The sequence below is a fragment of the Lepisosteus oculatus genome, chromosome 10 (genome assembly GCF_040954835.1).
Source record: "Lepisosteus oculatus isolate fLepOcu1 chromosome 10, fLepOcu1.hap2, whole genome shotgun sequence".
Lineage (NCBI taxonomy): Eukaryota > Metazoa > Chordata > Actinopteri > Semionotiformes > Lepisosteidae > Lepisosteus > Lepisosteus oculatus.
Genome location: NC_090705.1, coordinates 25167279 through 25194939, shown reverse-complemented (window position 1 = coordinate 25194939; position 27661 = coordinate 25167279). Strand labels below are relative to the sequence as shown.

Below are 27661 nucleotides of genomic sequence, written 5' to 3'. Positions count from 1 at the left end.
CACATTTGAATGTATCAATATTTCCACTTAAAACTGACATTGGAGTACAAGCAGTAGTCTTTTGCTTCCGAATTTCTTAAAATTGAAAAACAGATCATAAATACCAATAACATGCAAAGAGAAGCCCATTTCTCCCAAAGCGGTGTGTAGGATTTAAATTAGTTGAAAAAGGCTTATAATAAATGCACTTGAGGATGGGTTTTAGGCTTAAAGACATGTGGAAACCTAGGTCTGTTCCTGTTCTTGTGGTTGAAAATGATATTCTGTCCATTAAAGAGAACAGGTCAGAAAGCAGGATGTTAAAATTGTGTCTTTGCATATTTGTGGAAGAAAGAGCAAATTAGAAATAGGATGGTAGTTACCCAGCACTACAACAGGGCCCAGGGCAACTTTTTAACACATATGGGGCAGCATGTTTAAGTCTATAGGTACAAGACCAGTGTATTTGTTAGGTTACTAACAAATGGGACAAAGAGAAGAGAAACTGCAAAAAAAAAGATTTTTGGTGGTGTGCAGTAGATAACATTTTAGCTACAAACTTAATCACATAAGTAGCCATTCCCATAAAATTACAGAAACTCAAGAGTGATGAAAGGACAAATTTGACATGACCATAGAAGATGAGGTCAGCATCTGATTGTTAATATTGTGTATTTTAGTGTGGAAAAATTGCATTAGTAAGAAATAATGTAGCTTCACTCTCATTGAGAGCTGAAGTATCCTAGCTTCACAGGTAGGTAGCTGTTTCAGCATGTGTAGACTGCAAAGGAACAAGTAAAGGTTTATTCCATGCTGAAAAGAGAGAAATGTATAGCTATTCAAGCTGGTTCTTACTAGGGTTGATGACTGTGATGAATGACTGTGACCTTTAGAGGAGTAAGCACAGTTTTTATTCTCCCTTGCAGCAGCAAGCCTTGTTAATTACTGGGTTAATTAATAGGTTTGTGCCAGATGCTTTGGCTTCCTCCCATAGTCCTCCCAAAAATACTGGTAGGGTAATTGGCTTCTAAGAAAATTGGTTCTGATTTGTGTGCGTTTAACTGTTTACCCATTCAGGGTGGATAGGCTCTGGCTCTCTCGTGACCCTGACTTGGCTGAAGCACTTAGAAAATAAATGGATGGATTAAAAATAAAATCTCTGTGAAAAAAGATCAGTTTTTTTTATTGAACACTAGTACACAATGCACCAGTAATGAGAAAACAAATGACCTAACAGCTCAAGTCATAAAAATATTTAATATGACCAAATGTAATGAAAATAACTTTCCAAAATGCTGAAACACTTACTCTGGGGAGCATTGTGCTTTAGATATACTGTACCTTACAGAAAGTTGATAAAAACTTGTTTTTTACTAAATTTACTAAACCTCACTTCAATTACTTAATACTTAAACTGTTCGCTATCCCGATTCACAACAGTTTCTGAGGTTCAATAATTAGTGTTTGAACTTAATCATTTTAACTTGGATTCACTTGGATTTGTGCTGTCTGCAAAACCTCAAAATATCTCAAACCTTAATGCTAGTAATTAAACTCCTAGAATATTTTAGGAGGGCTCAGACCTATAAAACAACAGAAGACAGTCCTCCAGGCAGGGGGCTTGGCCTTCTTCAACATATAAAACATTCTCAGTTAATTATTTTATGCTTCCCATAATTTTTGCATTAATAGTTGAAGCAGGTCAAGGCCCAACTGTTTACATAGCCCAGCTGGGGGGACAAACCCTGTGTTTGTACAAGCTTCCAAAAGCACAGTCTGGCAGTTTCTGTTTCCCTGTTGCTGACTGTGAAGAGTTTCGGTAAAAGATAAGTGTACCCCCACCCAACACCTATACCCTGATGTCTCATAAGGCATTGTCTTTCTCAGCCAACCCTCTGCCCATCCCCTGAAGTTTATAGCCTCTAATAGTTCTGGTTTCTAGGTTACATTTTCTCATTTTTGCTGATTTTTCTTACAGGAAGAAAAGGGCATTTCCTGCGAACTCTTGGAGTTGGACTTCCTAAAATGTAGCGTGGGATTTCCTTTCATGAGGGCACAGACCAAGGTACGGCCCTTCTCTATTTCAAACACACTTCTATACACACAAGGCACACAGAAAATCAGCCATGCAGGTGCGATAATCACAGAATGTGTGCTTTATCACATACACTGTATTGAGACACACTTCCACAAGCAGCCCACATACTGTAATGTAAAAAACCACAAGCATAGAGAAAGTTGTTACCCTGTTTTGGGTTATGTAATGTTTTTTTTATATAAAATGTTTTTTTTTTTTAGGTTTTGGAGTGCAGCTGTGACAGATGTTACATGTTATAAATCCCTCTGCTATAATTGTGTGACAGAGCTGCATACACTGTATTTTGTAGTGATGAAAAGTGTGGAAGAGGGGGAGCATGCAATGTCCTATTAACAGCTTAACTGACCCCATCATTTTCCATTTTGTTTTTTGAGTTAGTTTTTGTTTTCAATTTTTCTGAGTTTGTGTGTGTATTTTCCAGACTAATAGCATATCCAAAAACACTACCCTATTATCAAGAAGGGTAATTTTGTTTTAGAACTGGAAACTTGGGCCATGTATAGATTTTTCGATCTAAAAATAATTGCACCAGCTTTGTGAAGCATGTGGTTTGCTTGCACATTAAAGAAAAAACAACACTTGTTGTGATAACAACAGTGTTCATATTTGTGATAATAAAATAGTGTTGATTGGTTCATTTAACTGATTTCCTTTCAACATTTCCTTTCCATTTAGGGCCTTATGCCAATGTGAATCAACAAACTAAGAGTTTAAAAGCACTCCTTTTTCTGTTGTTTATCCATGCTAACCGTGCTATCTGGCCAAGCACATAGAGTACATCTTATCTTTCTTTGTATTATAGGTATCTGTTCGCTATAAATAGCTGCAGTATTAGCTTCAACTTGTCTTATTATGAGATCATTGCCATTTTTAGAGTCATTTAGACATTTGTCCAAGAGGTTTAATAGATATTTTTTTACAGTCTTAATGAAAGGATGAAACAAATGTCATTCTCCTTGCTATTAATGCTATTAAAAGTCATTAGTACTGCTATTGCTATTGTTTGCTGTTCTGTCTAGTATAAGGTCCTTTAGATAAAGTCTTTGGATAATGTAATAAGGTTCACTGGGAGACCAAAATATTGACTCTCTTCATATGAAACGGGAACTAGAAATTTATGGTTTGGGAACAAAATTAAAATTAAATGGTTATAAAAACAAAACACTTTTTTTATGTGGTGATGACCATGCGATTTTCAATTCCTCTTCATGCAGTACCATTTAGCTGTGATTTTTGACACCAGCCATCTTTCTGGAGCTGAGAGGCACTTGCAATTCCTAGTCACAGCAAAAAGGTAAAAAACCTCTCTTCTTGAAATCTTAAACAGGTGTAGAGAGAATGTGACCTGACACCAGTGAACAGAAAGGTTAGAAATGATCATATAATTGTGGTTCCGTGTAAGAATGTATCTTTTCAATTGAAACTGGTAGGATGTTTAATGGAGAGAGAGCTCAGTAACTTGTTCTTTAGCAAAATGGTATAGTACATATCCACAGCTATGCTAAAACACTGTCAATGAACTGCAGTATGACTGTATAAATATATGTATGAATAAATAAATTAATGGTTGTATAAATATACTGTGTATACAGTATGATACAGTATGATTTTAAAGCCACTATGGTACACTATGTGTGAAATATTTTTCATAATCAAACTTTAAAGTTAAATTTTTTGCTGATTACTTATTGCTGAAATTGTTTCATTGTCCATTACCACTACAAGAATAATAAAGGTTTAAAAAAAACTAAACTTTTTAACTGCCAAAATTTTTTTTGTTACACAATTCCATAATATTCCCTATCATGTGGTATCAAATCATTATTGGTATCAGTATCAGATAATGGTGAGTGTTCTTATTACGGATTCTTAGAAAAGGATAAAACATTATAGCTTTTTATGAAGTATATAAACTTTATATAGTTAGAACAAGCACTTCAAAACATTTCTAAAATAACCACTGTAACTAACTGATTTTGATTATTTTATGCATAAAATGTTTATGAAGACAGTCGAATACTGTGTGTACTTTGTTTTTTTTTTATTTAGCTACCACTACCATCTACTGTATGTACATTAGGTATACATTATGTATGAGACCATATGGCTTTAAAGCCACTACAGTACAGTGTGTGTGAAATATATTATACATAATTTAAATTTGAAGTTAAATTGTTTCCTGATTACGTGTTGCTGAAATTTGCATTACATTAGGTACTGTATATATATATATTTTTAAACTTGTTTTTATTTTCAGCTACATTTCCATATTAATATTCTATATAAAGTGGATTTAAACATACACAGTAGAGATACAGATTAAATGAAGCAATCATTTCAATAACATTTAATGCACCACATTTGACACCTATTGATCAGTGATTCAGTCATTCATTTTGAATGATTATTCTTTCTATTAATGTGAAATGTCTCACACGTGTTTTGGACAACATTTTTGAAGCCTTCCAAAAAAAAATCCACATTGCATCTAGATGATAGAAATCATCAAACAAATTTAGGCAACAGTTAGAAAACACTTTTAATATTGTTATTATTTTTAAAAATGTTTTCTATCAGCAATATTTAGAAATATTTTAGTATGAAAACAGATTGTTCGGTTGAGAGATATGCTCAATGAAATTACAACACACTAACTACACTTTTATCACACAGTGCTCATAATGTTAGTTTGTCCTTTGCAAATGATGATGAAAAAATCTAGCAAGTAATTCAAATTCATGGAAAAACACCAAAAAGAATCAATTAATAATTTTCACATTGTAAAATGATATGAAATAAAATTATATAACAGTTGCAGTATACAATAAACTGTTCATGAGAAGGTAGTTGCTGTACTGTAGATCAAGGGTCTTAAACTCAATTCATAGACGCCCTTGTGTCTTCTGGATTTTGTTCCAAACTGACCTGTTAAGTTGTGAATTAACTTATTCATAGATATATATGGTAACTTGTCTTCATGCTTTTTACAGCTTATTACATTTGTTTAATTAAAGTATGATAATCTACAAAACACTCAGAGACTCTTGTCAGAAGTTAATTCAAATAATTATATAATCTATGTAACTGAGAACTTAAGAAAATAAAGATTGAAAATGAGAGCATGTTATGTGGCCCATCTGGTAGTAGGATATCAGCTTTAACAACATGGATCAACAGTATGGTTCACATTTCCGCATAAGGAAGTGCCCCGTGTTTTAAATGTACTTCCAAGTAATTTCCAGTTGTGTTGTGTTCAAAATGAGAGTTCATGTGAAGCAAAAAACGAAATTAGCTAGTCTATTTTGAGACCCTTGCTTTACATCTGTTGACTTTAAGAAGCTGCAGTATTACCAACGGCTTTTTAGTTCATGGGTTTATATACATTTTTATAGTACTTCTGAACATTTACCTAACTGGATCAATACTTTCTTTTAAGCACAGAATAACTGTGTCTTTATTGAAAACCTACTGAACAAAGAGAGTTCGTACAGGCTGTTAAGTTTTATATAAATTTATTAATGTAAAAAACCTGGCAGCCTGACCAATATATCTGTCAAAAAACATTTTTTATTCCAGAGTAAAAGTAAAGAAGTAAAAAACTACTTCTAAAGTAGTAGTAAAGAATATTACCTTGTTTCTACCTCTAGTGTTTGTGTAAATTATTTTGACAATTGTTTAATCTAGTATTTATGTTTCCTTTTGTGTAGTGCAAATCCAGAGCATGAAAGCAAGCTGTCTGACAACATTCTACACCTCTCTATTCCTCTGATACATGAAGTTGATACAACCATCACTGGGTATGTGGAACATTTTAAGGCTGCTTTTACTTATGCTAGTCCTGCGTTTTTCTAGAATGACATCAAAGAAGAAAATGCTTGGACAAAAAAGTGTATTTACAAACATAGTTTTTATGTGACAGGTGTCATAACCAAAAAATAACAGGCACTTCTCAATTTTAAGAAATGGCACATAATTAAAAACCATGCAGAACTTATTCCACATAAGACCGCATAAAAATTGGAGGGGGATGCACACTGAGGTCCACTCCCAACCCTGGATTTGAAACTAAATAAAAGCCATTACAAACATTTATTAATGAAAGATGTTTATTTTAAAATTCAATGTTTCAATATCATGTAAAATGTTTGTATAATTGAAATGTATAAATGAAAGAAAAACACTTCTTAGCAGTGGGTAATGAACAGTGTGGGAAATTCATTAATCATATTCCCATAGACTCATCTGGACTGCCCAGTTATCTTCAGTCCTTTTGTTATAAGAGAGAATTTTACATATAATATATTTTAAAGTGTTATACATAATGTTACAAATATTTTTATTTATTTAAGGTTTTTACTGTTTATTAGTTTAACAAAGCATTCCTTAAACCTAAATAAAAAGGACTTCTTATTATCTTGTAGGTTTCTTATCATGAAGGGTTTATCAATAGTAAGAATGTGTTCAGGAAAATGCATTTCCTTTCAAGAAATTCCTGCTAATAAAGTTTTTAGCTACTCTATATTGAAACAGAATTCCCATGAATATGGGGTATTAAAAGGCTTTTTGTTTTTCTTAGCAGCTTTTCATTATGAACACATTTTGTGCTATATTAAAAATATTATTTTGCTAGAAACTTTGAGGTGGCAGATTTTTCATGCTTTTAAAACATTTCTATTGGTAAATGAAGTCTGTACAATTCTTGTTTTTAATAGCTTTAAATTTGCAGTGTTTTTTTTTACAAATTCTTTGCTTTAAATTTCACAGTAGCTTTGTTGCATCCATTTTATTTTAATTGTCTGTAATGTAAGTACAAGGTACTTAGGAAATAAAGTTATAGATTTATTTAGTACTGTAAGGGTGAGATGACAGGAGATGAACAGTGGTAGAACACTGAGATAGATTTCCCAGCTGCTTGTGTGTCACAGTAAGTCACTATTTATTCTGCCAGTGAATTGTTTATATACAGCATGTATAATCTCAGACTCTCTGTTCAGTTGCCTGTGGCTGACCATGGTAAGGTATGTTAAAGTGAGAATTTAATCTTTCTTAAATTAGGACATGGTACATGTACAGTATATATTTGTGAGCTCCAATAAAGAAAACAGGCAAATAAAGAGCACTTAATTCAAGACCTAGCTGTACAGTGCCTCCAGATTCAGTTAATACCCTATTAAAACCGACACAAAAAACACCATATAACAGAAAGAGTTATAACATATAACATAATGTGTCTACTTTACAACAATTCTAAAACATAGTCATACTGTGTAAAATTACATTAACATTATCTTTGCTCAGACCAAAGTCAAAGCAAAAACACAAGGGTCACATTTGTTCAAACCTTTTAAATATTCCTTTAAATAAATTGTAACAAAATCAATTGTACAGTCACGTTCAGTTTTTTCCTTCTAAGGCAAATGAGGAGGCCTTAGAAGGCTTCTGCTTTCTTGGCCTTTAAAAAAGGAGGTAACACACAAAAGATATTCAGTTGTATCGTGTAGCATCATGCATAAGGTCAGTGAGCAAAAAATGGATTTGGACCTCCATAAGCTGGGACATGAGTAGAAACAAATCTACTGAAGATGAATCCAATAACACTTTGCTCCTTAGTGTCCATTTTTAAGAAATTTAAGGCTACTGGTGCAAAGCCAGCCCTTCTAGAAAACAAGTGTATCATTCCACCATGAACTGTGAGACATGCGGCTCTGGAGGCATCTACTTATCCAAGATAGCAGTTGAAGATCTCCGAAACAAACTGACATCTGCAAGATACAAAGTGTTGAAAACTACCATTCAGCATCTATTTCGTGAAATGTGGTATTCATGGCTGGCTTGCAAGGAAAAATTCCCTTCTGAAGGTTAACCACCAAAAGTGGTTACTAGAATTTGCCAGATCACCCTCTCTTATAGGGAGAATAGTGAAATAGGGAGAACAATGAAATTATGGACATTATGGCCAAACATCTGTTTCCTGTGCCAAGAAACTATGGCTGGAAGCATAACAATAATATCAAGCATACAGTACATACAGGTCAACAAATACATTTTTAAATGAAACAAAATAAATATTCTCGGCCAGTCAACTCTACATTTCATTCTAATCAAACATTTGTGGTTTGAAGTCAGAAAGGCAGTTCAGAAATAGTTAATAAAATAAAATGGTTTGAAGGAAGAGTAACGTTCTTTGAGAAATGGAAAAAAATATCCTCTCAGAAGTACCAGAATTTCACAAGGCACCACAGGAGCACCTACTCCTACCTACTCAGTGTGAATTTACAAAATTGTAACTACAGATGTTTTCTGGATTTAAATAACAACAAATGGAATTAATCTGTACACTACTGTAAAGAAAATTAAATTACCTTTTAATTTTTTTAGCTGTACACATTATCCAGTCCATAAACCTTCCTGTTGTATGTTTTGTTTTCCTATTTTACTTCATTTTTTACCTTATTTTACTTGTTTTCCTATTTTACTGGCAGTATGAACAAATCTGGAGGGCATTTACTATATACTTGCTACATGTACATATTGTTGTTTTATACAGAGTGTGTTTGACATGGAGGGAGAGCTCTTAGTAGGGAGTGATGTGTTGTCTCGGTAAGCACATCTGAATGGAATGTGTGTTAAGGAGCCTCAGCTGTGGTAGTGTTTTAAAAGCAAGTTGAATGCTTCCCCAGAGAGAGAGATCGAGCTCTTAGGATCTTAGTCCTGTGTTTTCTGCAAATGTGAGAGGACATGGGAGGTTCGGCTCTGAGTGAACCAGGCTGATGCAGGACAGCAGCGGGTGTGAGGTGCTGCTAGTAGAGGTGCTGTTAAGAGAGGATGTCTGCCTTATAAGTGCGAGAAAGAAAGTGCAGCTGAACCCTGAGAAGAGTGACAGTACCAGAGGGAGCTGTAGATAATTGTGTAAGAGAACCCAGAAGGGACCGGGAACAGTGACAGTTTGAGAGGGACTGTCTAAGAGCCTTAAAAACAGGAGCCTTAGAAGAGCTCAGAAATTTAAAAAGGGACAGTAGCTTGTTATGGTATAAGAACAGGGCTGTCTGTGAATCCACTGTATCTGTTAGTGTAGTGTGAGTCAGGTGAGTAAATGTGTATGCCAGAGTGTTGTGTGTGGCAGAGGGACCCTCCCCCAGGTGATACCTCTGTTGTCTGTTGAAAACACAGTGGTGGTCTGCAGTGTGTTTGTGAATACGGTGGTGGTCAGGCATAGGGAATGTGTGCTGACAGCTGAGAGTGCACAACCTGGAGAGTGTGATTGAGGTGCCAGAGGGGTTGTGTGTGAGTGATTTTGGTTAGGGTATATGTGTTGAGTCTCGGCACGTGTAGTGAAGTGTGATACAAGGCTCAGATCATTAGTATAAGCATCTAGGTGCAAGAGTGAGGCACCGTGTAGTGAATTTTGTGTGAGGCCCAGCCTGTTGGCATCTGGTGAGGACATCAGAGTATGGAGGTAGACCTTGATAGTCCAGGCATGACTGGGGATGAGAGACACCGTAAGCATTATAGAATGGAAGAGCAGGAGGCTCTAGGTGTGGTGGCTAGGAGCAGGGAGGCTCCTTGCAACAGAGTGTCTCACCAGTAAGAAGGGTGAAGCTCGTTGAGTGCAGGTAACCACAAGCAAAGGGCTTGGCTTGGAAACTCCAAAGAGGACCATGACGTAGGCGAGTTGGAGACTCTGGGCCTGAGAGTCCAAGGGCCAATAGCTGTCTGAAGCACCATGTGGGGGGCCATGCTCAATACCACTCTCAGAGGAGAGTGCATGTAATGAGACAATTAGAGCCAAAACGTACCAGACAAGCTGTTCACACCCAAGATGGCTGCCACTACCCCGTGGCGTCACTATATATATAAATATACATACCAATTTGCATTGCTGGTTTTTAAATTCAGAAATATTGTAAAAGAACTGTAAATTCTTTATATTTTTAGGAGTGTTCTTACATTGTAATGAAATAACATAACATTTTGGGAGGTTCCAGTTTTTGTCTTTACTTTATTGTCAAAACATATTGTTAAGCTTAGAAAACACCTGGAACAAGCTATAATAAAACTATAACAAATATATTATATAAAATGTTCAGTTTGTGCCTTTAAAGCAGAAGGAAGCTAAAAAAAATTAATCAGAGTGTTATATCTAAGCAAGGAAGGATGAGATACAGAATTGTAACGGCTTCCTGGGGGGAGGGCAAATAAACCAAAACAGCTCATTAAAGAACATACTTTCTTATTACTTTTATCTATTTGAAAGACAGTTTTAAGGAAAGAAAATTTAGAAAAAAAGACATTCACTTATCTGCTAGTTCCTCTGTATGGCTGCCTGTTTTCACTCAGTTTTGAAGCAGGCATCCTGTTATATTTGGTGTGTGACTTTTATTCTGTTTTATTGTGGTCTGTGCAATTTATACAAGTAATAAACTGTTAAACCATGGAAATAAAAAGTGAAATAGTTATTTAACGCTAATCACAATAGAATATAAAAAGATAAAAATGAACACTGATGCATTTTTTAAACAATTTACACAATCAGACTGAATTTAAAAAGTTTTTATGTGATATATAGAATCTAAATGAAATGATGACTGATTGGTAGTGTCTTATGGAAATGATTTTGAAGACAATCATTTTTTTCTGTACCTGGAGTGTGGAAATGAATTTTGCTCTATATACTGTATTTTAGAAGACAGTTAAATAACTAGCAGCTTCATGTACAGAATAATTCTACATTACATTAGGAATCAATTCAATATTTTTTTAATAAGAATGAATTTTCCTAGCAAAGACAGACTTAGAATATTTTAGAATATTTATAGCTAGCACATTATGATATATCATTTCTTTTCATATGCTTCTGATAAATAAGCATGAACTCCAACAAACACTTCAAACTTCAGTTGTGGGGTATAGGGAAGTACTTTGTTTAAATTATTACATATTTCTGGAACTATGAAGATACAGTAGCTGTTGAAGCCGGTAACCTTGCTTCCTTCAAGAAACAGCTGGCTAAGATCTTACTACCAAATGGGCTCCATTGCCTGAATTCTTCTTATATTCTTATTCTAGGGAAATAAGAAATAAGGCTAATAGTTCATTTTCCTAGTTGCTTAGTATTAACTTCCAGTTCATTGGCAGGGGCATCATTGTTATTTACAATTTTTACAATTTAAGTCCTATTACTATAACTCCTCCCTCTTCTTTTGAGTGCCTTGCTTTAAATGTCTCTATCCCCCAATCTACTATCATTGCCACAGTTAATAGACCACCCAAACCCAGCGAAGCCTCCTTAGGTGAGTTTGCTGATTTACTCTTATTTTTATGCCTTAACTTTAAAAGGATCCTTATTCTAGGGGACTTTAGTATATACATTGATTCAAGGTCTTCCAGTCTGGCTGAACTACACATACAGTAACAAAGGACACATCCAAGATTTAATCATTGCCAATTACTCTTTTGTCTCCCACTGCTCTTCCCTTGATCTAGGCTTCTCTGACCACTTAGCTATTCTTTTCAATCTGGAATTACCTGTTTCTAACACTTCCCCCTCACGCTCCGTAAATTTCCGCAACTGGAAATCAATTGATCACCCAAGGTTTGCAAATTCTGTTCTGTCCTCCTTATCCTGTTTCTCTTCCTCTGACCTTCTAGAGGACAAAATACAGTTACTTGACAGTACTCTTTTATCTACCCTTGACACCTTTGCTCCTTTAAAAATTCAAGCCATCTCCTTCTGTCACCCTGCCCCCTGGTAAGACGATCATCTGCGATCTTTGAAGGCAGCCTCCCTCAAACTTAAGCGTAGGTGGCATCAGTCTGGCCTAAATGTACATTATCAGGCTTGGAGAGATTACTTGTCTGAATATAAGGTTACAATAGATCCACTTACAATAGGTGCTAGATCCACCTACTTCTCTCACATCATTGAAAATCACCATAACAACCCCAGCCATCTTTTCTCCACCATCAACAGCTTGCTAAAGCCACACTGCCCCACCACATTACCTGCCTCATCGAAAGTTTGCAACACATTCTTAGATTTCTTTAGCTCCAACATTGACAATATCCGACATTACATTCTCTCCACTACGCATATAATTTCCATTCCTCCTCCTCCTTATCTAACTTTTCTGGTTCCCTTCTCTCCAGCTTCTCTCTTCTTGACTCAGAATCCCTCAATAAATGAGTTACACACATGAATCCCACAACATCTATTTTAGATCCCATTCCCACCACTTTATTTCAGTCCTGTTTCTCTTCTCTCTGTCCCATTGTCCTCAATATTATAAATGAATCCTTGAGCACTTGGTTCAAGTACTGGTTCACTTGGGCATTGTACCAAAGGTCCGCAAAACTGCTGCCATTACCCCGTGCCAAAAAAGCCTAACATGGCTCTCGACAATCTTAACAATTTTCGCCTCATCTCCAACTTACCCTTTCTTGCTAAATTTATAGAATGTGCTGTCACATTTCAGTTACATAACCATCTCATGACAAATAACCTTTTCGTACCCCTCCAATCTGGCTTCCGTCAACTTCACAGCAAGGAAACTACCCTGATCAAAGTACCTAAAGATCTCCTAATAGCTTCTGATTCTGGTTCTCTTTCTATACTCATCATTCTTGATCTCAGTGCTGATTTTGACACTGTTGACCATGACACCTTACTTTGTCATCTTTAGACTGTGTTTGGAGTTTCTGACACTGCTCTCAAATAGTTAAAGTCTTACCTCACTGATCGCTGTCACTCTTTTAATGGGTATAGGTCTGAAATTGGTCTTGTTAAGTCTGGTGTTCCTCAGGGCTCGATACTGTCCCCTTGCTCTTCAGCATTTACATGTTTTCACTTGGTCAGCTTTTAAGATCACATGGCCTCAGCTATTATTTCTACGCTGATGATACTCAAATATACATCCATACCAAACCTGACAAAAACTCAAAATTTACTTCATCTTTATACTGATGAGACTGAAGTCATGCTTATTGGCACCCCCCATCAACTTCGTAAAGCCAGTCCTGTAACCCTATCTGTAGATGGTTCTGTACTTGAGCTTCAGTCTAAATTAATAAATCTTGGAGTGATATTTGATTCTGGCTTAACATTCTACCCACACGTGCAGCTTATTGTCAAAACATATTTTTTTCACCTCAGAAATATTGCTAGACTATGCCCTATGCTATCACTAATTTTGGCTGAAAAGCTGATCAACACATTTGTGTTCTCTTGAATTGACTGTAATGCTCTACTCGCTGGGGTATCTAAATCTACATTGAACAAGCTGCAGTATGTCAAAAATTCAGCAGCCAGTATCCTGACCAGGTCTAGTGCAAGTGATCACATTACTTCTATCATGGAGTCCTTGCACTGGCTTCCTGTCAAATTTTGTGTGGACTTTAAAATTCTCATGCTCACCTACAGTATAAGGCTCTGCATGGCTTGGCACCTCAGTACCTGTCTGAACTATTATCGCCCTACTCCCCACCTCACAACCTTCGCTCTTCTAATTCTGGTCTCCTTACTGTCCCTCAAACCCGTCTACATTGTATGGGTGACAGGGCCCTCTCCTGTTATGTCCCCAAGCTCTGGAACTCTCTGTCAAAGGATATCAGAGAGTCACCTTCTCTAAACTCCTTCAAACCCAGACTCAAAACCTTCTTCTTTCGAATAGCCTTTACTTAACTGGTTCCATTCTTCAACCCTCTGCCTTTCTTTGTACCACCATCCACAGTCTCCTCTGTATATTGTAATGGTGTTTTATCTTGTGTATTCTTTTTATTTATTGTTGTTGTCATTCTGTAAAGGCGCTATATAAAATAAAGTTTATTATTATTATTGCTTTCTATCAAAATCCATAGCTGATGTTTCACATTGTGAAAGTACTGTATATTCTGATTCCCCAATTTGCTGCGTCTTTTTCTTTAGTCACAGTGTACAATAAGATAACTGGATTTTCATTTTATTGTAAGTTTACTTAAATGTCTCTTTTGTGACGTCATTTTTCTGAGTACTTTGATTATTGTGACTATTAGTAAAATGTGAAACCAATTAAATCTCAGAGTAAAAGTTGAATGAGATTTAAATTGATAAGAATAATTTGAAGCAAATGAACAGTAAACAAAATCATTTTACAAATAATGTCAGGTAAAATCTTTGCATGGCATTGTTCATATCAAAAAGGTGCTTTTAAAATATGCATAAAAATATTTTCATTAGGAGAAATTAGTAAGTGCTCCAAAAGTAGAAGCAACTCAGGCCAATATCAATGTTTTTTTTTATGAAATAACGTCTCCCTTGGCTATACATTACATACTGTACATCAATTAAAATTGCATTTCACACCTGAAACCATTTATTTGAGTAGTTTATTGTCCTCCATGCCTTTTCTTACTTTCCTGTATTAAAGCACATTTGTTTTAAAAGAGAGAATGAGAAACATTGATTTGAAATATGCAAAAGTGCATAGTGAGTATTGTTGACTCTTTTTTTTCTCAAGAGGGCTTTGACAGTAATAGATTTAATAATGATGTATTACCAATATTAAAACAGCAGCAATAGGAAGAAACAATATTAGATGATTACAATAAGCATTTTCATGTAGCTCAGGGTTTAGAATTAGTGGGGCATTTGTAAATGTTTTTGCATGTGCTGTATTTTGTGAGGGGACTGATCCCTATCTAAATTACTGTTTACTGAAACAGTATAGAAATGTAAAGTATAGATGTTTCACTGTTGCCTAGTTTCATGCCAAAAATATCATGTTTGTCAGTGGGCATTGCTTCCAGGACAGTTTCCTTTCTTGACATACAGTACCATACATCTGTTGTGCAACTTTGAGAACAACAAGTAAAAGACAAAAATCACCCAATCACCCTGAGTAATAGGTCATGTGGTTTATGCAAGACAAGTTCCTAGTTTTAGGTGATCAACACTTGGTGTCCCCATCCATAGGTGAAGTACAGTCATGCCAATTAAATATTGAAAACTTGCAGAAGTGGTATACACAGACAACAAGGATGTTATACCAATTTTTAATATGGCTGCCTGTTGAGCAATGTTGTTTTTTGTGGTTAACAGTGCTTGACTTGGCTGTATGTGTTCAATTGGGGTAAGGCGCAATCACACATTGTGCATGATGTTGATTGCAGATTGTTACAGAAAGTGACTCATAATGTGGAATGTGGGGATGGTCTTAATTTTGTTGAAAATTAACATTACATTAATGTTGCTTTTGCCATATTGGTGGATGAACTCACAGCTCTTGATAACTAATGCTACCCATTATGATTACCATCAAATCAGGTGGTTTCCCCATCATCATTCTACACCAGATCTACAGTATGGATATAGTGCACAGCAGCAGTTTTACAAATTTAGCTTTATCCTTCCATTGCAGAGGAGTTTTAAAACTCTGCTGTTGAGAATTGTGTTTTATATACCTATTAGCATTTAATTATTATTGTTGTTGTAAATTGAAAATCCAGGAGTATATCATTTTCTTTCTATAATTCAGGTATATCTTGAATAAATGATCTACATCAGGATGGATGATTGTTTTTTTCATGTCACTTATTTCTTGTTCCACCTTTTGGAAACATGTTTTTTTATCAAATCAAATCCAGTGACTCAAAGTGCTGTCTTTCTCAGTGTGGTCTCGCCAGATTCCTTTCTGTATGGAGATTCTGTTGAGGCAGCCCGGTTTGTGCAGCTGGAGGAGATGGAGTGTAGCTTTCAGCCTCTCAATTTCACTTTCCAGGTAAAACATGACTGGCCAATACTGTCTTTTTTACTGTTGGTGTCTGTCCTGCTTTCTGTTAAATCCCACTGTGGATTATATGGGTAGTCCACATAAGTAGAACTCTGATTAGAAGAGAATAAGAAGTAAAAAAAATAAATGTTTTTTTTTATTGCCTGCTTTGAACTTAAAAAGCTGTTAGGAGTTAGCTGTATGTGGAATTTTATGTTTATTTTTTAGAAAACTAAAATACATTCACATTTATATTCACCTGATGCATACTTTAATCTATGGGATGTTTCAGATATTAAATGTTTTGTTGTTTAATTATTGAACCTTCCTCATGATCATAGTAACTATTGTCAGGAATGCATATTATAAAAAAGTAATATACAGAAGATAGTGAAAATTAACTCCTCTGCACTCCCCTTGAATTGACAGTGGAAGGTTTACATAAAAGTGCATGTCTTTGCATCCTTCATTTTCTTTGCCAAAGTGGACACATTTTATCACCCAATCAAACTCAAGGTTGTCAGAATAATGACTTGGCACTGTGCATGAATTTATATTGTGCGCAAATTCCTTCAAGGATATATAGCTCTCAGGAGAGGAATACTCAGCACTTTAAGAGTTTTTATTTCAAACACATTACTGAGAAGCAGTTTACCCAACAGCAAAGTACAGTTCACACAATAGCTATCTGTTGCCCTGTTCCGATTAACAGATAAACTTAGGGTTCACATCAAGTTTGGCTGATCATTCCAGGAAGGACCACCAGAGCTGTTAACTTTCCCATTTCCTAAGTTGCCTGCAGTGCCAAATATTTAAACTTTCAGCTCTGAATGGGATATTTGTATTTTCATTTTTGAATTGTGATCTAAGACATAATACATGTTTTTTTAGTGTATTTGTTCTTTACTTGAAATCTTAACTTAAAAGTGAGAGAGATAGAACACTTTAAGTAATTAGAAATGACAAAAATGCAGCAAAATGTGGCACAAGTAGTACATTAGCCAATGAATTAAAAAAAAAATTGAGAGGAGGTATTCATTAGTGACAGAGCATGCCATTTATTGGTCTTTGCCTGATTGTACACTATCACTATACACTATATTTCACGGTCGTAATCCCTCCTCTTAAGGGCGCTCCGGCTCTTTCACATTTTGCTGATTTCATGCACCTGCCTCCAATCCTGCCCCTCCTAATTTAAGCCTGGGGCTCGTGCATTGGAAGACGGACGTCTAAATAATAGAAAACACAGAGTACAAGTCAAGGAAGAAAGCAAAAATATGGGAGATGTAATTAGTGGAATTCTAAAGGGATCTGTACTAGGACCACTGACTGCTCTTCTAAATGTGTATCATTCAACTAGAGTATTGCAGGGTTATTAACAAAATTAGAGAATTACAGAATTAAGATGCACTGTAGAAAATTGATTAAAAAAGATTTAGATAAAATTACAGACTATACAAACACCTGTGACATTTCATGTAGATAAGGCAGGGCTTTTCATACTTTACAAACAATAAATACTAAATTAGAAGCACTGACCTACTGTGGAAGGCTTTTTATGAAATAAATATAGGTTACGTGTACATACTCTAAACAATGTGTGGAAACAATAAAAATGTCAAAAGAATGTTAGGATATATAGTCAAAAGCATTTAAATTAAGGAATATTTATAGAAAGGCCTCATATAGAAAATTATGTGCAATTTTGGTCACCACATTATACAAAAGATTGCTGTTCCAATACTGAGATGCTAAAGGAACTTTTTTTGTATTTAACAGAGAAGACTATGTGTGGACCTAATGCAAACATACAAGTTCCCACTACACATTAACAAAATCAGCCCAATGGACTTTTTTCAGAATAAAAAGTGAAACATGACCTAGAGGACACCAGCTGTGATCTGAAAGTGCATTAAGAATTGAGAACAGGAAGCACTTTCCCACCTAAAGCATTGTTTATGGAACAAACTTCCCAGCCATGTTGTTGAAACTGTACCCTGGTTTCTTTCAAAAGACAACTGAATGAGATCCTAGAATCAATTATCTGCTGAATACCCAATACGTTTTGGCTGTGAAGCCTTCTTCAGGCATAGCTACAGTAGGTTGTGGTTTTTTTAAACCAATCTTAGTTCTTAACTTATTTTTATTTTAGTAATGGACAAGTATGCATTTTCCAGTTTCCATAATGCAGAATTAAATTTTATTTTGACACAAATTTAATCTCTGGTACAGTGCAGTTTGTGCTTATAGTGGTGCAGTGTGGTTCATGAATGGCCAATACTGAGCCTTGTTTGTTGTGATAACAGCTTCTGTTGTCATGTTTTGCATTTACTGTTACTTAGTTCTTAGTAACCAAAACATTTACTTAATTGACAGGGTTTGAAAGTATACTGGTGATGGTTGTGCAATCAGAGTACATATTTTGTAAATGTTTTTTCTTCCTGCAAAAATATGACATTCACAAAAATGTCACTGGGAAGAATATACTTTTCTTCCTATATGTTGGCTGGTTTTAATTCTTGGTCAATTTCATGCCTCTGTACACAATTATTTGGATCTCCTTTAAACTAATTATAGCGTGTTTTTTTAAAAAAACAGGAAAACATACTATTGCCAAATATACTCAGCCCTTTGCTGAAAACAGTGCCAATGACCCAGATTTAGTTCCTTTGGCAAGAAAAATTCCTAATTGTGTTGTATCTTCCTGAACAAGTGACCCAAATAACATATTGTTTATATGAGTTGTTCATATTTTTGAAGTATCACTTTGCATATGTTTTACTGTTAATTATGACTCACAGGGGCTTAAACATAGTCAGTGTACCATGAAAATACTCTATGTCTGTATCTGTAAAGTATACTGTAATCATATCTTAGTTATTGTCTTGATGCATAATAAAACAAACGTAGGTAAACTAAGAGATGAAGATTTGCTCATTTTGTTGTACAGCTGTGCTATAAAAAGTATTTGTATAATTTTTATCTGTTTTATTTTTATATCTCTGTGTAATCATGTGTTCTCCAAAACTGTTTCTGTTGTTCCTCTAGGTTATAAACAATGGACCCAGCAGCCTGCCTGGCTCCACCATTCATATTCGGATTCCTAATCGCTTAGTTGGCAGTGGGGCAGACATGTTCCATTTACTTGACACAGAGGTATGTGCTCACCACACGTTTCTGTCCACTTTCTCATCAGTGCTCATATTGCAGCTAACCACTGCAATTGACTACATCAGTGGTACAAAAATACAAAATATATATATTTTTTATTTTCAACATATCTGCTTTGACACACGTTATACATGGTTGTTGAACCCAATATCATGGATACTTTCTAGCAAGAGTGGTGCCTAAGATACATTTATAATCTGTTCTTTTATGGTACCAGATTATTAATGTCATAAACACTTTGTATTTTTTCCCAGTCCTCCCTTGAGGTTTAGTTGTGAGAAATAAACAATTGTTTTACTTTGCCTTTTTTTCCTTTCCAAACTCTTTTGCTCAATACTATAAATCATTGGTGTCCACTGTATTATCCACCTGTTAAGCTGTTGGTGGTCATCACATTTTTTCTGACCACACCAGGTTTGCCCTTTTGGTATTAATGACACCAAAGCTAGGATTCAGAAACAGAGTTCAGTATTTCTACATTTATATCAAAAGTCAAACAGTGTATTGAAGAGTTTATATAGTATTTTATTTCTCCTGCCATTGGAACATATTCATTTTTTCCTTAAACTATATGTAGAAATGAATGCATATGTAACATACTGTATATGTGTAATATGTAAACATGTATGTACATATACTGTATCACACATATATGTAATAATAATATTGATTGTGCCTTCTCTCAATTATAATACATTATGATAAATAATATATTATAAGTGTTTAATATTGATTGGTTACAGTACAATGTATATTCAGCCCTTCATACAGTGTTATTGACAGTGTTGTAGAATTGAACTACATACAGTAGACACCAGAAGAGATTTATTTGTTGTTGACCTTCAAAATAGTCTGTTTGCACTATAGTACTATAAGAATCTTGGAGGATCCAGCCAACAGTCTGGTGGGTAGGAGGTAAGAGGATTTGAAGAGAATGTTTCCAAGTATGGTTGTCTGTTATTCAAAAGAAGAAAAAAAGTTAAAGATACATTTGCGTGACCTCCTGCTAAGACTGGTAATAAAATCCTGCTGAAAATGCAGACCTCAGGACAGATATATAGGCATGGTCTTAACAAAAACAAACAATGGTGAGCCTGGAGAAACTACCATGAAATTCCTGCATTTCCACCCAAAGGAACCTTAAACCTGGCTTCTGGGAAGGAAAGGCAGAAAAAAGGGGAAAACAGTTAGTGCTCCCATGAGGTCTAGACTTTAAGAGCCAAAATGTGAGAAACATCACCATGAATCAGTATTCTGAAAGGGGGCCTTGACAGATATCTCTGCTCTCCCTTTCCCTACGCGGAACTGCTTTGTAAATAAACCTGGGGGTGTTGTTGTCTGGCTCCAGCTGAATGAGGATTTCCTTTAACCCTCTTCCTCAAGACAACTGCTTTGGCATCACCAGGCAGCAATAAATGAGAAAACACTGAGCACAAACTTTTTGTAATCACTGGCCTTGGGCAACAAGATGTCTGAGGTGGTAGTCCAAGAGAAAAGTCACACATCAGGCATGTCATTAGTGAGCATTGTAAATTTCTTATTGCTTAGTTTAAGAGTTCCTTAATTAGATAACATAATATACATTTCTGTTTAGGAAACAGCTGGAGGGTGTTTTAGTCACTGTTACTCTCAATATCTGAATTACATCTGTAATGCTGACTGTACCATCTGGGATTCTGTCAAACCTAGGTTGCTGAAGGAAGAGGGAACTGTTCGCAGCACATCAATCCCACACCCTGCACTGTGCCTCAGGATAAAGAGAGCATCTTCCACACCATCTTTGCTTTCTTCACCAAGTCCGGGAGGAAGGTCTTGGTAAGATATTGCGTAATGGACCTATAATAATAATAATAATAATAATAATAATAATAATAATAATAATAATAATAATAATAATAATAATAATAATAATAATTGTTTACACTTATATAGCGCTTTTCTGGACAGTCCACTCAAAGCGCTTTACAGGTAATAGGGACTCCCCTCCACCACCACCAATTCACCTATAGACGTGAAGGAGGAAACAGAGCAATTTTGATTTCTATGGAGTTTGAGTTGAGATGGGGATAGAGTACATTTGGCCCCATTTACTGTACATTTCCTTAAGTTTTCTTATTAAGTTTTGAATGTTTGAAAGCCAGTGTGAATGCCTGACTCTTTACTTTCTTATTTTCTGTCTCATTAGGTTACTCACTAGTTCAAAAAATACCCTAACAACAAAATGTGTGTATATGTAGCTTTATGCAGTGGTTTCTCCTTGTAGAGTGTTCTGAAAACTGTGGTGTTGTTGTGGGAGATACTAGGATAAAATGTGTTTTTAATTAAATTAGTGCTGACAGACATTCCATAAAAGTTTTAGACATCATCATCTCAGTAATATTAAAACAGATTTTTATAAAAACATCTTTTCTGTTTATTCTCCTTTTCAATTTATGCAATCATAAAGATTTCTGCTCTTTATGCCTGAGAAGTGGTCTTTATTATATGCTGTGTCTTTTTAGTTATTTTAATTAAACATGCGCCTGTATTAGTTGTGTTTTTTCTGTTCTTGTTTATGTTTAGGTTGCTTTATTATTCTTTATATTTCTACTCTTAAAAATAGACAATATGGTTTCTCAAAATGATTGTCTTAGAAAGTTGCTTACATTTTACATGTCTTACATTTTATTTGGAGGAAGTTAGTAAACAAGTATGAGACAGCCAATTCAACATAACCAGGTATACTCGTTCTGGACAGCTATAAAGGCTTGCACTACTGTATATGCTGCTCGATTAACTGGAACAGCAAGCTAATGATTTTAATTTATTTTGCAATTATTTCAGGACTGTGATAGACCTGGTCGGTCTTGTCTAATGATAACTTGTCACTTGATGTCATTGGGGAGAGAAGAAATGAGGAGCATAGACTTACGAATGCTACTGAACACAGAGATAATAAAGAGAGTAAGTGCTACAGTAACTGATTCTGACCCGTCATCTGCTTAACATGTAGATCAATGAATGCAAGAAAATCTTGTTTAGTTAAGTGAACAATTTGTTTCCACCTTTTTATATATTTGATAATAATCATATTAGTCTGTAATATTTTACTATTGATGGTGTATTAACATTTCAGTGTAATTACTGGGTGAAATATCACCGCTGATGTTTTTTTTTTTCATTTTTCATCACTGAGATGTTTTTTTCTCTTTTTCAAACAAAACATTATCTTCTAATGATTTATAGCTTCAGCAGATATGCTTTTTATCTTTTCAAAGAAACAGTACTATGTGTGCATTGGGATATATTAAGGATTAATGCAATCTAACTTATTTCCCAAGTTTATTATCCCCAAAACGTCACGTTCAAGAATTTATCACTTTTATCCTTTCTGAATATCTAATTAGCAGAACTTTTTTTACAGTTTTCTTGAACGTTTTTATTTAATTTTAACATTTTTTATTTTACTTTTAAACATAAAAATTATTTCCACAATGTGATGTTAGTCTTTCTAAAATGGATTAATTTGGTGCCACAGTGTAAAATAACAACTACTGAAGCTACAACTGATCAGGTACACCTAGGATATGACATGACTATTGTATATTTTCCATTTTATCCCTTACTAACTGCACAGTGTCACTGAGTCATCTCACCCTCCCTGTCTCTCCTCTCTGTCTTTCACAGGACAGTTCATCTGCCATCCAGTTTGTAACAAGGGGCAGTGTGATGGTTGACAAGGGAGCAGTGGAGGTCTCTAATGGGCTTTCGGAAGACACCACAGTAAGTGGATCTCAGGGCTGGTTTCTTGTTTCGAGCTTTTAGCAGTATGGATTATACAAGGACAATTCAACCGTGTATGGGTTTGTTGTTTTTTTCTGGAGGAGAAGAACGAAAGAAACATATGCACATATTAACCCCAACCTTTTGCCTTTTGTTTAGATGAAAGAAGGAACTTGCTATAATGAGACAGTGCATTTAAAGAGAAGAAACAGAATGTAGTGCCAAGTATGCTTTTTATTTTGATGAGATGACCTTCCTGTTTTCTGCAGGGTTATCTGTTAATCAGGTTTTTAGCTGGTCGGTAAGCTTTGCATCGTGTACATTTTCAGTGGCATTCTATTCATTCTAATCAGTGGTTTCATGCAATCATGCAAATTAACTGTGGAGAAGTTTAGGGAGAAGTGGCACAAAAGCCTTCTCTTGGTATTGAACAGCTTTAAAGGACTCATTTCTCCCTTGAGGTCCAAAACCCACAATCAATCTAATGCTGACAAATTGTGGCAGCTTTGGCTGTTAGGCCAAAGTGTTGATCTTATAAGCTCTTTGGTTTCCCCCAGTGTATTTATCAGTCTATTTAATTTGGTGACCCTGGCATTGCCACCTCACCTTCTCCTAACCACTAATTCAAAAGGTGAGCTAAAAATGCTGGGTCTGGCCTCAGCTTTTCTCTGAGTGGATTCATCCATTCAATTCATTAATTAACTTTCTCTGACAAGATTCATCCATTCTTTCAAATAATTCATTTCTTTACTTCTTTTGGTCCCTTAACACATTTTGTATTGCGACCACCCTAGTTCCATAACTTTCAATTTTATGAAACAATGGAACAGTCTGTCAAGGACTGTATCTGCAACATTTACAAATGACAAGAGGAACATTCTTACTGATGCTAAGAACTGCAATGCATATATCTATTAACAAGGATCACTAGGCATTAGAAAACTTAATAACAGGTCTGTGCTAAGGAGTTTCAAAAAGAAAACTCCACTGCTTGGTTATTTACAGTAGGTTACCCCCCTCCCCCCACGGGCACAGAGTGGGGGTGGTCACCTTGAGGCGACCAGGGAGGTGTGGAGGCGTCTGGTTCCTCCACCAGTTGCCTTCATCTCTCATCAGGATCAGACCAACTTCCAGTTCCGGGGTCAGACACTCAGCCTCAGGGTGTCTCTCTGCCAAATGTCAGGACCTACATTATTGTCATGTGAGCATATCTATTTCAGTCTGTGCATTTGCATCAATGGCTAACTCTTTTTTTGACATGGCAAAATATTTTTATTTTTTATGTTTTTGAAAGAGGTCTGTAGTAAGATTACTATATTCCTTCTGCACTAGACAAGCAAGAAAGGAGAATGTTTTATATATTAAAAGGAAACACAGATACTTTATCATTTGTTTCTGAGTAAAGGTTATCTATAATGCCTGTGGTGAAGATCCGAGATCAGAGGCCACCAGAGTTTTGTCCCTGAACTTTACTTCGTTTATCACTGCTGTCACTTCTCTGTTCCCTCTACTACATTCTTGCTCCCAAGGATATTTCACTTACAGTACTATTCATGTCTGCTACATCTGTGGGAAAATTTTAATAATAATAATTGCTTACACTTATATAGTGCTTTTCTGGACACTCCACTCAAAGCGCTTGTGTGGCATCCACCTGGATGATGCGACAACAGCCATTGTGCACCAGTACACCCACCACACATCAGCAATCAGTGGGGAGGAGAGCAGAGTGATGAAGCCAATTCATAGATGGGGATTATTAGGAGGCCATTATTGGTAAAAGCCAATGGGAAATTAGGCCAGGATACTGGGGTTACACCCTTACTCTTTTCAAGAAACACCCTGGGATTTTTAATGAGTCAGGACCTCCGTTTTACGTCTCATCCGAAGGACAGCACCCTATTACAGTATAGTGTCCCAGTCACTATACTGGGGCATTAGGACCCACACAGCCTGCAGGGTCCTTAGATTTTCCCCGGAGTTCTCCTATCCAGATACTGACCCAGCTCGTACTGTACCTGCTTAGCTTCAGTGGGTTGCAGGTTGATATGGCTGCTGGCTTTACTTTCTTCTTCCTCTGCCTTCTTACAGGTGGTATTATTCTATTTTTCATGCTTATAAGTTTTACAATTTTCCCCTTCTGATCTGATGAGCACTTATTGCATCCAACTGATTTTTAACTATACTATGAATATAAATCTGTTTACTTTTGTTTCACCAAAAATAGAGATGTTGTCATATATACTGTATATATCTTGTTATATATAACAAGAGATGATGCGGCTGCTGGCTTCAAATGTTTGGTGTTGACCTTAGGTTTGATGTTCAAAGAAATTGACATTTCAGGCCAAGAGGTTATCACATGCGAGTCTGTGTTAATGATATTGCGTCACAGTGGACAGTAGATGTTTCTGTTTTTATGCCTTACATGGCAATCTGGTTTGTCAAAGAAAAACAAACTATGTTATGTCACATAATGACCCAGTAACCTGTGAGATTCCAAGAATCCAGACAATAAAGATATAGTAGGTGTTTGGGAATTACAGAAGGGAAAGTTTGAGATGTATCTAGGTTGTCTTTGTAGTCCCTAGGGAGGAGTACAGTACATTAACTGGCTACATTTAGACTAAATCATCATAAAGACGATGTCCATGGTCAAGATACTTGATACAGTCTAGACACCATAATTTTTTAAGGTTAAATTAATTGATTTTTTAATATGAATATAGGTTATACTGTTACTTTACAAAACTTTAAAAAGTCCACCATCTATTTAAGCTTTGACGTTTATACTCAGCTTTTAATGTGCTGTCCATTCTTATAACCAGGCTGGGCATTATGGGGGACAGAATTTTTTAATTTGTACACCACTGTCAGTGACTATTTTGGTCACTTTAGAAGTCTAAATAAAGTCTTACTATGGTTGAACATTTACATTTGTATTATTTGTGCTGCAGTATATCAGTTTTATTCTTGTACTTTTCATTGTTTCATATGCAATTGTTGCATATTATTTTGTTTTCATTTTTTTATTGTTTGAGATCTGACTTTGATTTTGTCCATTCACTATGTTGACAATGCACACAGACTTGTCAGAATTTCCTAACTAATGTGACTCAATGTGACCTGTTGAATTTAGGAATGCTTCTCTGCTAACTTGTAGAAATGTTCTTTTAAAATGCAGTTTGTGTATATTATACAGTATGTGATATGTGGAGAACATTTGATACTTTTTAGTCTTGGCTCTTTGCAAAATGTTAAATATGCTGTTGTGTGGGTCTAAGCTTTTATAGTATTATTATCCTAGAGTGCAGTGATGGGATTTACTGTACGAATAGTAACACTAATGGCTGATTTGCTCTATGCTTCAGGTGGTATTTGAGGCTTTCCACAATCAAGAGCCAAGAGGCTATGTGGTTGGCTGGATCATCGCCATCAGCCTCCTTGTGGGAATCCTCATCTTCCTGTTGCTGGCTGTGCTGCTCTGGAAGGTAAGGAGATCAAACTGCCATGTCTGTGTGACAGTCCTCCAGCAGAGTAAATATAATGTTCATGAATAGGTATTCTATTATACCAATCATTTTAGTCAGCGGCAGAGCTTTTAATGAAACAGAAGCAAATGTACAATGATATTCATAAGAATATACGAAGAGTTGCACTCAAGAGAAAGTCATTCATCCCATCAAGCCAGTTTGCTAGTTAGTGACTAATTGAGCCAAAGATCTCATGTAGCCATGTCTTAAAAAAAAACAGGATATTGGCTTCAGCAACATGGCTGGGTAGCTTCTTCCACACTCCCTAAAACAATGAACAGTTCTCACTTGCAAAATTTATGTCATCTATTTGTTACAGTAACAAGTATATCATAGTGTACATGAGTTATACAGTATGATATTACAGTATATTAGAATACATATGCTTTTACTTTTCAGTTTGCCTATGGCACTGTTGTACTTTGCCCTAAATCTGAGGAACTTTACAATAAATTCATCTTACTTTTAAAAAATGTAAACTTTTCCGTACATGTAACGTAAAATGTTTTTAAACATAAACCTGTTATGTTTTGTTTTGGAGAGGGAAAGGGTCAAAATTCCAAACTTCAAATTAGTCATACAAAGCCATTCTTTAATTGTTAGTATAAAGATTTTACATTTTTAAAAATGAAAATCTTCCAACATACAGTAAGTCTTCTTAAAGAAAATAGAGTATCTCAGATATATAATACAATGTATAGAACAATTTTGAATTAATGTATCCTTTTCAGAACATGTGTTTTACAGGGGCTTTCCTTCATTTAAAAGCAATGTGCATTACACTCATTACTACGTGGGAAATCAGATAACGGCTGTTTCCCATATTTATAGTACTATTAAAGGCACATGTGCTAATACTTTTTAGTTCAGGTATGTAATGTTTCTGGTAAAATGCTTTAGAGCTCGCTTAACTACAAATATAGTATGTATTTTTTTAAATTACCTCTTGGCTTAATCAATAAGCAGCCTGAGGTTCTTAATTATATAGTGTATCATGCTGCATTCATAATAAATGGCACTTGGTTTATAGGAAACTAAGAGAACATATAACACACTATTATACAGATCCTAAAAATTAAATGTCAATATTTAATACTTTCAAGAATACCTAATAAATACTGCCTGAGCAAGAAGGTACCATGTATAAAGATAACATTAAAAACAAATACTATAAATGTCAGTTATAATGTGGTGAATATAAAATCTAAAAAATGGTTTAAAAAGAAAGAAGATAATGATTGATAAAACCTGCTAGTTACTTTAACATTGTAATTTTTTCTGTACCATCTAACTTGCATGTGCTGTTTTCCTACTGCATTCTGCCATCTAAAAGTTTGTTATTACATGCCAGCTATAGGTTTCAGTGTTTGGCTGTT

The 27661-nt window shown here is 35.4% G+C and overlaps 1 protein-coding gene across 1 annotated transcript in view; it reads left to right on the top strand.

The window, feature by feature from the left end:
* itga9 (integrin, alpha 9) overlaps positions 1–27661 on the top strand; it is a 140293-nt gene that overhangs the window by 108395 nt on the left and 4237 nt on the right. Inside the window, exons 19-27 of the mRNA XM_006635723.3 lie at positions 1958–2044; positions 3292–3371; positions 5785–5874; positions 15720–15828; positions 18868–18975; positions 20680–20805; positions 21814–21933; positions 22657–22752; positions 26124–26243. Coding sequence (XP_006635786.2) covers positions 1958–2044; positions 3292–3371; positions 5785–5874; positions 15720–15828; positions 18868–18975; positions 20680–20805; positions 21814–21933; positions 22657–22752; positions 26124–26243 — 936 coding nt within the window. The remainder of the gene's footprint in view (positions 1–1957; positions 2045–3291; positions 3372–5784; positions 5875–15719; positions 15829–18867; positions 18976–20679; positions 20806–21813; positions 21934–22656; positions 22753–26123; positions 26244–27661) is intronic.